Raw genomic sequence first — 13,116 nt, forward strand, 5'->3', positions numbered from 1 at the left:
AGCGCCACGCGGAACAATTCCGCGTGAACACGATGTCCCAGCCGAGGCCATTTCGCGGTTGGATCGCTGTTTGTTTTGATGCCAGCAGCGGGGTTCCACAAGACTTTCGTGTGAAAATAACGTTTATAAAAATGAATGCAAACGCAACGTGATTAAATGGGAATGGAAGAGGACGAGCTTTCGACCTTCAGAGAGCGATGGAAACAGGAGTTAAAGAAAAATACCAAGACATCGTGTAAAGACAAAGAGAGATATTTTGGGCATCCCAGCAAAGACAGCTCATCTCTTCACCAGAGCGCGAGCTTTTGGGAGAAACAGAGCAATGCGTCCGAGCAAAGTCAGCCCACGCCAAAAGACCAGCCGCAGTACGTGTCGATCGCCGAGGGTTTGTTGGACGGCAGAAGCAGCCCACTGCTGGACAGAATCGAGCAGGAGCGAACGCGTAGGAAACGCGCTCCCTGGAGCGAGGCGCTCAACACAGACGCGCCCCCCAAAAAAGGCAACAAGTGCCAGAAACTACTCGAGCAGTTCCTTCAGGACCTGGTAACGCTTCTGTTATGTAGCTGTTCAAGATATTGACTGTGTTTGTGTTAATAATAAACCCGGATTTGATGTGTTTAGAATGAGATGAATGACATCCCATTCTTTGATGTGGAGTTGCCTTATGAACTGGCGCTCAAGATTTTCCACTTCCTGGGCAGAACGGATCTAGGACGATGTGCTCAGGTAAATATGAATGAGTGCATGCCTATTCTATTCTGTTCTGATTTCCAGGTGATATTTTTATTTTATAGTGCTTGAAGTACAATGGTTAATATTCTCTTCATCAGTGTTGGGGGTAACGCATTACAAGTAACGCGAGTTACGTAATCAGATTACTTTTTTCCAAGTAACTAGTAAAGTAACGCATTACTTTTTAATTTACTTTTTAATTGAGTTACTTTTTCAAATAAGTAACGCAAGTTACTTTTTTCCCCCAATTTATTGATTGACAGCTCTCCTGTCCCCATGTTGAGAGAAATCAGAAGATGTTACCGTAGTTCTAAGCATTACTTTTAAAAGTAACTTTCCCCAACACTGCTCTTCATTTCTTTTGTTCCAGGTGTCTAAATCCTGGAAGGTGCTGGCTGAGGATGAGGTCCTGTGGCATAGATTGTGCCTGAAGGAAGGTTATCACAATGGGGCAAGTATCTCTGACTCCCCCTGCTGGAAGAGCACACTCAGAGACTGCCGCAACACTGAGAATGTGGTGAAGTCAAACTGGAAGGTAAACAGCACCTTGCCTATACAATCCCAGAAAGGGTTGATCATTCTAAAACAAGAACATTTATTACAATAGGACTAATATTAATTTTTATGTTCAATGAATTTATGAATTATAAGCTAAAATACAATTAAAATTAAAATCATATAAAAATCTGAGATACAAAAGTAATTTAGTTTGTCTTAAAATAATATTTTTACACCTCTAACAGAATCGTGTTGGGTCCATTCGTCATCTGCAGTATGAGCTGGGAAAGGTGTTGTGTGACGTCAGTTCCTTTGCTGGTCTTGTAATTGCTGGGTATGCTTTACTGAGGCACATATGATTAATAAGCTATATGTTTTCCGAACACTACAGATCACATAATCATTGTGTGTGTCTGTTCTGTACAGCTACACCTCTGGTGATGTCCGCCTGTGGGACACGCTACACTGGGACAAAGCTTACCTGCACCCCACACATTCCATCAGAGATGAAACCTCTGCACCTTATGTTAGTCACGTACGCGTCAATAAGACCGTAGCCACAGCCGCTTATGAGAATGGTAAGAGATTTGTAGGGTTTTTTTTTTTCACCACTTTTTTTTTTTTTTTTGCTAAAAGAATAACACATTTCCTTTAACAATTTACAGTGGGTTCCATTTGTTGCCATGAGTTAGCCACAGTAGTTCACAAGAACAATATAAAATACTTCAAATGCATTTATTAATTATTAATAAATAAATAGATATCACCTTTCTTCACCAGTTGGTCGATTACATTAAGAATTAAAAAAAAAAATTCTGTTACAAATTTTCTAAAATGTTATGTTTAAATATGGGCATTATATAATTAAATATGTATGCATTTGCATGAATTTCCAGAACATAAATCTGAACACCGTGCAAAGCCAGCTTCAAAATTTTTGCTTCATTTTGTTGACATAGCAGGATCAAAGGATTTTACAGAGGGGTTTTTGGATGTCTTTTTATCACCCCCATAAATCAGAAAAGAAAAAAAACATTCACCCTGATTTTGAGAAAAAAAAAAGTTCAGGGTGATGATATATGAACAAACCCCTCTGTAAAAACATAAATAGGAATACAACTGTAATGTAAGTGCTGCTAAATTGAGATTTCTGGCTCTGTGCAAGAAAAACTAATTTTGAGAAACCCTTAACTCAAATTTTAATTCTGATAATACATTTTGTCATGTATGTTTAGGCTGTGTAGATGTGTGGAGCACTGAAACAGGTCTTGAGCCCATTCATCAGTACCAGCACCTCCAGAGGGTTCATGCTCTGGATCTAAGTCCCGACAGTCCGGCTTTGGCCTCTGCATCAGGACCAAATGTGCGGGTGGACTCCCCAGATGAGCAGAGCTACTGGAGATCACAATATCTCGTTCAGTTACCAAAGCCTGTGAGTTTAATCTGAGACGAGCAGAGCAGATGCCAACTATAGTAACAGCTGACAAAATGAGTCATGCATGTGGGCCATTTTGGCACCAGAAAGACATTCCATAGATTCAGGCAGTTTGTTGCATCCACAACTCAAGCAGAATAATGCATAACCACGAACCAATCATGTATTGATCAGAGAAACTGTGTTTTGCAGGTAGATGGGGTATTGGTGGTGCCAGGGAGGCGGGACGTCCCTTTGGTCACAGTGTGGGCAGGTGAGAGTGTTTACCTGCTGGATTCCAGATGGAATGAAGAAGAGGAACCAAGAGTTCTTCACTCTGTATACGGCCATCCAGTGACCTGTGTAGATGTGTCACCCAGCAGAGCTGCACTGGGGATCAAGAGCTGCGGATGGGGCATGAACGACGGGGGAAACAAGGTATCTGTACAATCACATGGTGCACTTTTGTGCAATGTAATAAAAAATAGTAATAGTAAATAAATAATGATAATAATTCACTTTTTTTAAAAGAAATTAATACTTTTATTCAGTATGTATGCATTAAAGTGATCAAAAGTGACAGTAAAGCCATTTATTATGTTACAAAAGATTTCTATTTCAAATAAATGCTGTTCTTTTGAACTTTCTATTCATTAAGGAATCCTGAAAAAAATGATTATTATTCAGTACAACTGTTTTCAACATTGCTAAAAAATCTCAAATGTTTTTTGAGCAGCAAATCGGCATATTAGAATGATTTCTGAAGGATCGTGTGACACTGAGTAATGATGTGGAAAATTCAGCTTTGCATCACAGGAATAAATTACATTTTAAAATATATTACAATAGAAAACAGTTATTTTGCATGGTAATTATATTTCACAACATTACTGTTTTACTGTTTTGTTTTTTTTTTTTAATCAAATAAATGCAGCCTTGGTGAGCAGAAGAGACTTACTTTAAAAACATTCCAAAAATCTTACAGACCCCAATTATTATTATTATTATTATTAGCAGTAGTAGTAGTAGTAGTAGATTTCCCTTCAAATCTGTTTGCTAAGAAAGCTATAAAAGATCTCTCACATCAAAACTGACCAGATTTACTTTCTTAATACATGTTTCTGGTCTTATTGTGCACAACTGTGCATGTTATTCCAAGTACAAGCTGTTTTATCATATCAAAATGACTTTATTATGTTGCCTGATGTCACCAAGCACTCTTATTTTTCAATACCATTTGGGTATGCAGTGCCCACTTTTCATAATCCAGTGAATATCTAATTAATTAAATCAAGCCCCACCATACGTTTTTCCTGTTGAATGTCTTATTGTCAATATAGGAAATCTTGCATTGCCATATACATAATAGAGAGACTACTTCTGATAAATGATTGGCTATTTATACGGAAGGAGGCAAATTACATTTCTTAATCCATTTCCTGTTTTCTGCTGCCTTTTGTGTTGCATCATTTGCATATCCAATCAATTTATGCATCAGAGTAGACATTAGGGTTTTCCAGATTTGATTTTAAGCACTCTGTTACTAGAGTAATCTTTTACTTAAACAACATTTAATTAGATTATTTATGTTGTTAAATTTATTTAAAAATACATTTTTGAGATTTACCTTTGCAAGCTCTTCAGATGTAATGGCTGAATTTCAACAAACGATAGTGGTGAAATATAAACTTTGTTGACTTGTTTTTGATCGTACTCTACCTTTAAAGCTGACAGAATAGTAGAAATCATGACTAATTTCAAGTTTTAAACATTTTTCTGTTGGTCAGACAACAAGGTCCTTTCTATACTCCATCCATTGAATTATATTCAACCTAGTCAGGCTGCTCAAACAAACATCACAATTCCATTTTGTGCCACTGGTGGTACAGAAATAACACATCTTTAAAAAAAAAAAAAAAAAAGATTTATTTTTGGTGTTTTATGCCTTTATTTAGGTAGGGCAGTAGGTGGACTGGAAGCGAAGGGGGAGAGAGAGAGTGGGATGGGATTGGGAAAGGTCCTGGGACTCGAACTTGAGACGCCCGAAGCACAACACACTGCCCACAAGGCCATCAGGGCCAACACACATTTCATCTTTTAATTGTGCAAAAATATATTGCATGATTTATTAGCAGATGATTTTATCTAAAGTGAATGACAGTACATTATTACAGGATCAATTGGGAGTAAGCTGAGGTTTAGAGCATTGCTCAAGGGCACAGAAGTGATGTTTTATAGATCATCTCTTATGAGTGTTGTCGCTACCAGCTGAGATCTTTAACCACTGAAGCCACACCACCACATGATGTCAACAAGTGTGGTCTGGTGATCTCATGTGGCCCATCCCTGATGTTTACATAATTTGAGCCCACCAGTGAAGTTCAGTGTGACCTTATTCCCAAAGTCATGATAAATAAAAAGTTGTTGTTATCTTAGGAATAGACCTGTTACTTAATTAACCCAACCTTGGGTCCCAATGCTCCCAAATAATCCCTAGTAGTATGTTTCTGTAGTCTGGCATGTGAAGCTCTGAGATTCATTTAGAGGCCATAGACAAAACGGTGTTATTTTAGTATGTACTATTATAGTTTTTTGTTAATATTTTGAATTAAATGTCATTTTATATTTTCTGTTTTTAATTACATTTTTTTTATTAAAAATGTCATTAAAATGTCTATATTGTAATTAAAATATGTCTACATAGTTTTTATTACCTGTTAGTTTTAGTTAGTTTAGTACGCAAAAGAGAAAGGGTTATTATAGTTAATTAAAACCATAAAAAAATTAAATAACTTGAAATAAAATAAATGTTAACCGAAATAAAGTATATAAATAAACGTATTTTATTTCAGCTAGTTTCCAAGGCAACATAGTCTCATTTTCATTTAGAATTAACTTAATGTAAAACAACTAAAACTAGAACTGAAAAAATAAACTAAACTAAAAATTACATAGACATATTTAAAAACAACAAAAACTAATAAAAATGACAAAAACACACAACAAAATTACTAAAACTGTAACTAAAATTAACACGAAAGCATGAAATATAAAAATAAAATATAATTCAAAATAGTAATAAAAACTATAATAGTATCTCAATGTTACTAAAATAACACTGGCTGAAATAAAATAATACTAATAAATAACAATTAATGATTAGAATTATGATTATAAAGTATCATTATTCATAAATAATAGTTAATAAAGTTAATTAAAATCCATAATAAAAAAAATGCAAATATTTTATTTCAGTTAATGTTTATTTTACTTCAATTCAAATGTTTTTGTTTTGTTTTTAGTTTTGGTTAACAATAGCAACCCTGGTGCAAAGTTTCTCCAGAGGCTTTGAGTTTATGCCGGTGCAGTCTTGTACTCTTACTCTCCTGGTTAAAAGCTCAACTATCATGTGAAATAGACCTTAAAATAAACCTCTCCAAATCACAATAGCCTTCACGGCAAGTCTCCAGTGTATTTATGCAAACGTTTAAATAGTCTGTGTTCGAGTCTCTGGGGGGAGATCAGCGCTCGAGGGGGAGGGATGGGTTTACTCAGGGGAGGCTGGTAGTTTTTCAGTGAAGCGACAGGCGTAGATGTTGACAGTAATCAGATGAGTGCTTGATAGATGGATGCAGATGGTGTCCTGTTGTATCACACAATGCTTTGGCTCTCCTTCTCCACTGACATCACCCTCATTTAAACACTCTCATTAACCAAACGGGCACCGGCGTGGCTGTTTAGAGGTAGCAGAGAGTTTAAACGACAGGACAGTTTGTCAAAGTCAGCCTCTGCTGGAGTGGATTGTTTCACTGTTTTATTTAATAGAAAGTGTTACAAGCATATCTCTTGTTGCTTATCTTGTTGCACTGATTTTTGAAAAACACATTGCATGGCCTAACAAAAAAGTGTTGCTTTTTTGTCAAAAAACCTTCTGTACATAGGCAGTGAATAGCTTTTTCTGCAGGTCAGTGCCTGTGAGCTGTGCATTTGAAAATACATTAACATAATAGAAACTTGTTATAAGAATATAAGAAATAAAAATGAAATAATGGAAAGAAAGAAGACCGTACCATACATGTTTTATCATATGGATGTTACTCTCCTTGTTGAAAAACTGTTTGTACCAGCCTAAACTGGTTTGCTGGTCTTAGCTGGTTTAAGCTGGTCTAGCCAGCTGAAAAGTGTCCTCCAAAACCTCTCTAAAACCAGCCAACAGACCAGCTTGACAAGGTGACCAACTAGAACCAGCAAACCAACTTAGGCTGGTTTACTTTTAGAATTTTAATTTGAACTTTATTTTATTTATTAATTTATTTTGTAGAATTGTAGTATTTAGATACTTAAAAAGGATATAATTTTATTACAATTGTAACAATGTAGCACATTGCCCTGAATGAACGTTTTACTACTTATAATAAATACATATAATAAATAGTGAATCAGATATTAAAGACATTTATAATGTTATAAAATAATTTGAATGCAAATAAATGCTCTTGCTTTGAACTTTCCGTTCATCAAAGAATCATAAAATCACAAAATATGAAGCAGCTGTTTTCAACATTCGTAGTACTCATAAGAAATGTTTTCAGAATTTTACTGCTTTTGAACAGTAGTGTATGTTAATATCATGGTAGCTTTTGTAAGGGTGATATGTTCTCAAACCTCTTGTCTATCAAGAAAACAACTGCTGATGTGTTGTTTTCCACAGATATTTATCATCATTTTACTTTAGGAAGTGAAACCGTTAACCTCACTTTGGTTTGATGCTCCTGTCTTCAGTCTTTCGAGGATCTCAGCACTTTATCTTGCAGCACATTTTGCAGGAATCATATGCTGTTTCATGTTGTGTCACTCTTCTGTGAGCTACTCTACAAGTTTTCATTCTACCAATTCATGATTAGCGCCTTTCCCATCCATGTGATGTCTTGTCTGTCAGCTGTGGTGCATGTTGACAGGATTTTCAAACTGCAAGAGGGAAGTCAGACGTGCCAGAACCGATGCTGGTGAATCCAAGGTGTTTGTGTGTTATTAAATGAGAAGACATATGCCTCATTAAAACTTGTCAAAAACAGAGTTCACTTGTCTGTGAGGTAACGGAGTGAGTCATAGCATGTTTTGGTGTTTATTTTTGAACTTGAGCACCATTCGGACTTTGAATTACTGTTATTACCAATGCACATTTTGTGATTACATATAATAATTAAGATGAGATTCGGATCTCAGCAGTTTTTACTAAGATGGCTAGTGTCTAATGTCTAGACGCCTTTATGTGTTTTCAGCTTTCTGTTGTCATCATCTTTGTTTTTGAGTTGGAGGACTGGAAGCTCTGGGCATCTGTTGTGTTTGTGCATCACAGTGTGTGTTTGAAGCGCTGACCCAGACACACACACACACACCGCGGATCATGCTGGCAAACCCTGAGGCGCCACTTTCATGTTTAACAGCCAGATAGGCTGGTGAAAATGTGGCACACTGTTGCACCTCCAGGTGCTGAAATTCAGAGATGTAGAGCAGTGTCTCGTGAGATCAGGATGACTCTGTTTAACAAGATATAAGGGCTCGAAAATCTAGAATTATACAGAATATAAAGGGACACATTACAGGAGTAATTGATGATTTTAGTTGTATTTGAGAGTTTTGGTTTCTACGGAGTAAACTTTCTATCGACTACCAAAATTTCAGAAAACCTCCAACTATTTTTGAATAGCCAACTATTTTAATTAATCACTTTCATCCAGTAAACAAAGTGCATCGGTTATCATTTTTCAATTATCATTTTCTTGAATTGTCATTTTGCTCATATGGCAAATGCGTCACAATAAGTACCAGCATTTTATTTTAGATTTTGACATTATTTTTTATTTGTTTTATTTTTAAATGTATTGTTATTATCATTAATATTATAATTTAACATTTTTTTTGTTTGTTTTATGTGTTGTAATTTTCAAAGTTTTTCTTTTTTTCTTTTTTTCTTTTTTTTTTAATTAAAATTTTAACCTGTTGACAGAGATCTCTGGTGATAACCAACCACAAAGCTATTTGACAAAAAAAAAGATAAAAAGAAAAATATTTAGTGGATATTGTAACAACAAAAGTATATTCCACTTTTGTTGTTATAACGTGCAAATTTGTGCAGATTTCATTATACAATTAAGCCTATTTTTATATTTAAAAAGAAACTTTAATAAAACCACAATACAAAGCATACTTATTATACAAAATTTTAAATACCAAATATGTTCTTTTAATACACTACTGTTCAAAAGTTTGGGGTCGATAAGATTTTAATTGTTTTTGATAGAAGAATACGGTAAAATCATTGTTAAATATTATTACAAATATTACTATTACAATATTAAAATAACTTTTGTGTTTTAATATAATTTAAAATGTAATTTATTTCTAATTCTAATTTGGTGCTCAAGAAACATTTCTTATCAAATTTGAAAACAATTGAAACTTAATTTAAACGAAATATATTCAGGTTTATTTGATAGGAGGACTTAATAGAAAGTTCAAAAGAACAGCATTTCTTTGAAAACGATTTTTATTTGGTAGCATTGTACATGTCTTTACTGTCACTTTTGATCAGTTTAAGACTTTTTGAGTCCTTGCTGAAATGTATTAATTTCTTTCCAAAATATAATCTGACCCCAAACATTTGAACGGTAACGTACATTTTAATGAAGTGAACACTGAATAGTTTCACATGCCAAAGCTTCATCTTGATTTAAAGGTGGTAATGTTTATATGAAAATGCTATTTGTGAAATGTGCTCAACCTCAGTGCAACAGCTAAATCATTGTTTACGTGTGTAAACGCCTCCATAACCTCCCGAATCCCGTAATGATGAATAAATCCCAAACATAATCCCAGTAGTCTGTCTTCTCGCCAGTGACATATGCACTCATCGCCACTTCATTCTAATCAGCTTTCCTCCTCAAGTCTTTACATATTGTAGCTTTACATATTGGAAGCTTTTCTCGTGTCTTGATGACAAACTCCAGTTGGCTGTAATTTTTGGGTCCTCTCAAGGATTTTGGCTGGCAGCACGGTGGCTTGCAATTAAGTGTGTCTGGCCCAAACTGGAGGCACTAAACAGCTGGCATGAGCTCAAATCTGACATCATGCAGTTCTTCTCTCTTCTCTCTCTCTTTTGTTTAACATCTCTATCTGTTGCCTCAATAATTTGCGTCCAATTTGGCCCGTGCCGTTGTCTTTCCTTTGCTCACTGTTTAAATGGCAGCTGATGCAATCAGTTAAACAATCTCTTTTTAGGATTGAATTACCTCAGAGATGGCGTTTAATGTGAGCGGATTGATCAAGAGCTTCAGATGTTTTAAAGCACCTGGACTGGCGGTACACTGGCTCATTTTCAATTATTAAACACTTTGCTTCTCTGTGTCTTCAGAAAAGTTTGATTGATAAAGTGAGAAGGAAGTGAGTGTCAGAGTTTGCAGTTTAGAAGACCTACTTCTTGATTAACTTAACTGTAGTAAATTATTTGAATGCAAGTAGAAGGTAGGCTATTGCTCTAAAATATCAATGCAATATTGCAAGAACTGTAATATTTATAATATTATAATAGTATGAACAGACTATTTATTGACATAGACTTTCATGCTTTTCTTTTTATGATCAATAACTTAGTGGTTGGTAATTGTTTGTGTAATAATAAACAAAAAACAAAACTAAAATTAAGCAAACATAAAATTAGGCCTTGGTACCTATTATGACATTTGCCATACAGGAAAAACATCAATTAAGAAAAAAAGTTAATTGAAAGATGTTAACTGAAGCACTGCCCTACTATATTTTCCACTTTGTTTTAATGTTTATATCCTATTTATATTTATGTACCCACTACCCATAAACATGTGGTTTGTCACTTTGCATGTTGTAAGACGGCCATTGGGTGCTTATCATAACATCACAAAATGGCAAAGGCTTAGCTCATGAATACTAATTAGATCATTTTAAATAATTTAACATGGTCTTTTACTGTTTTGATGAGGTAGTTTATGAGATGTATGCAGGTCTGTAATCAAGTTTTTGCTCAATTCCAAGGCAAAACTAAATGCAGTTTCAATAGCACAATGTATTTCTGATTAAATGAGCTAATGATTAACTTGATTGGCCAATTGTCGATGTAAGTGACAACTTTGGCTAGAGTAGAAGTTCACTACTGTTTAAAAGTTTGGGGTATGTACAACTTTTTAATATTTTCAAACAAAGTCTTTTACACTCACCAAGGCTGCAATTGTTGGATCAAAAATACAGTAAAAACAGTAATATTGTGTAATATTATTACAATTTACAAGAGCTGTTTTCTATTGTAAAAGATTTTAAAATTTAATTTATTCCTGTGATGGTAAAGCTTAGACTAAGTTATTAAACAGTAAGTCATGTGAGAAATAACCATACATCTTAGCTGCCTCTAGTGGCATATAATCTCTAATAACCTAAAATGATAGAGATTAAATTTAACCTGCTTACAAACGTTTTTAACCTGAGCTTTAAATGTGAGTTTAGAATCAATCAGTATTCCAAGGTATTTATATTGAGAAACTACCTGCAGCCTCACCCCTGACACAAAAACATCCGGCTCTTTACTGATACTATTTGACAGAGAAAAACATACATACTGTTTTGGACACATTTAGTTGCAAGCAATTCTCTTTTAGTCATGCCGATACATTAACCATAGAAGTCGTAAGTTCATTTGTAACTTGTGTGAAACCATTACCACGTAAAAAAGATTACAGTATCATCTGCATACATTTGTATATTAGTGCCAGGACATGCAGAATGAAGATCATTTAACTATAAAGCAAAAAACAATGGACCCAAAATAGATCCCTGAGGAACACCAGTAGATGTACCTAAATCAGTTGATTGATGATTTTGTACTCTAATATGCTGAGACCAATCTGACAGATATGATTCTATCCAATTGAGTGTATGTAAGGAGAAATTAAAACTAGATAACTTAGACTGCTCTAAAACCATACTGCATTGGATGCAAGGTAAATGAACTATTACTCAAGTGACCGCTAAACAGTGGGTAGGAAACTGATTGGCCTATAATTATCGATAGAAAGGGGATCTCCACTTTTAAATATTGGAAAAACAATAGCCGACTTCCAAACACTTAGAAATTTACCCTGAGAAATCAAAAGGTTAATAATTTTGATTAATGTGGAACTAGACTCTCTAAGCATAACAACATCCATACCATATTTATCTTTTGCTCTAGGTGGTTTAAGAGATCTAATCATTCTCATAACGTCTGATTCAGTAACAGGCCTTATACTAAAAACAGGCTCTGTGTCACATGATCCTTCAGAAATCATTCTAATATGCTGATTTGCCATTATCCATGATGAAAACAGTTGTGGAAACCATAATAATTAATTTTTTTTTTCAGGGTTCTTTGATGAGTAATAATCTAAAAAGAATAGCATTTATTTAAAAATAGAAATGTAAAAGTCTTTACTAAAAGTATTCATTTATTAAAAAAAAATCTTACTGTCCCCAAACTTATCAATTATCAGTGTACTTTTCAATTCAGTGGTCCCTTTAACTGAGAACTTCAAATCCCTTTAGATAAAAGCATCTGCATAATGAGAACCGTTTACATGCTAAAATGCCAGTTAAACAGGTTGCTTCAGATGTTTTGAACTGACTGTGTACCTGAAATGTTTAAAGTGTGTTAGAAGTTCATAAGAATGCGTGCAAGACTTGAGAAATGTGTTATCTGGCATCTGTGGATGCAAGCTGTGGGCCTGACATTTGAACTTTAGCAGGTGTTACGGCACAATCCTGCCAGTTTTACAATCTATCTTCGATCTCACCAGGAGCAATCATCCTCTCTCCTCAGATTCAGGTGTACAGCCTGGAGACCAGCCAGTGCGAGCTGACCGTGGGGAACTCAGCGGGAGACTTCACCTGCGTCAACCTGAGAGACAGCCACCCTCATCTGCTGGTGTGTGGGAACAAAGACAGGCGGTACGACACGCTCGCAAACATGTAAACCTCATCTATCACTGTTACATTCACACACACACACACGCGCTCGTTTCTGTCTTCTGTCTGGCAACTTAAAGCCTCCTGTGACTTGAGTTTCTTAAACACAGAGAGTTTGATGAGTTCCGATGGAATAGTAGCTCTCTCATTTACACCTACAGCTGGTGCGAATTCTCTTATTTTAGGTTCCATTACATTTCCCTAGAGCAACTAGTTTTATTTTTTAGGATTAGTGGGAATGTTTTGAATGGGTGTATCTCATGAAGCCTGGTGACACAGAGCCTTGGTGTTCATGAGAGACAGATTTGAATTGTGTTCTCATCTCCTTCCCCACTCTTGTCCTTCTGTGGGTGAATCTCACTTTTTAACAGCATGTTTGCGTAAAAAAAGAGATGCCTATTTTTATGACTACTAAGTTTTTTGAATTGCGACATGATTTTCAT

General features: G+C 35.2%; 1 protein-coding gene across 1 annotated transcript in view; it reads left to right on the forward strand.

The window, feature by feature from the left end:
* Nucleotides 1–13,116, forward strand: part of fbxw8 (F-box and WD repeat domain containing 8) — a 26,408-nt gene continuing 13,292 nt past the window's right edge. Inside the window, exons 1-8 of the mRNA XM_016458861.1 lie at nucleotides 1–543; nucleotides 622–726; nucleotides 1,103–1,267; nucleotides 1,476–1,564; nucleotides 1,657–1,808; nucleotides 2,466–2,662; nucleotides 2,858–3,082; nucleotides 12,528–12,655. Coding sequence (XP_016314347.1) covers nucleotides 157–543; nucleotides 622–726; nucleotides 1,103–1,267; nucleotides 1,476–1,564; nucleotides 1,657–1,808; nucleotides 2,466–2,662; nucleotides 2,858–3,082; nucleotides 12,528–12,655 — 1,448 coding nt within the window. The 5' untranslated portion in view covers nucleotides 1–156. The remainder of the gene's footprint in view (nucleotides 544–621; nucleotides 727–1,102; nucleotides 1,268–1,475; nucleotides 1,565–1,656; nucleotides 1,809–2,465; nucleotides 2,663–2,857; nucleotides 3,083–12,527; nucleotides 12,656–13,116) is intronic.

Source organism: Sinocyclocheilus anshuiensis, unplaced genomic scaffold (assembly GCF_001515605.1).
Source record: "Sinocyclocheilus anshuiensis isolate Anshui unplaced genomic scaffold, SAMN03320099.WGS_v1.1 scaffold373, whole genome shotgun sequence".
In the NCBI taxonomy this organism is placed as follows: Eukaryota; Metazoa; Chordata; class Actinopteri; order Cypriniformes; family Cyprinidae; genus Sinocyclocheilus; species Sinocyclocheilus anshuiensis.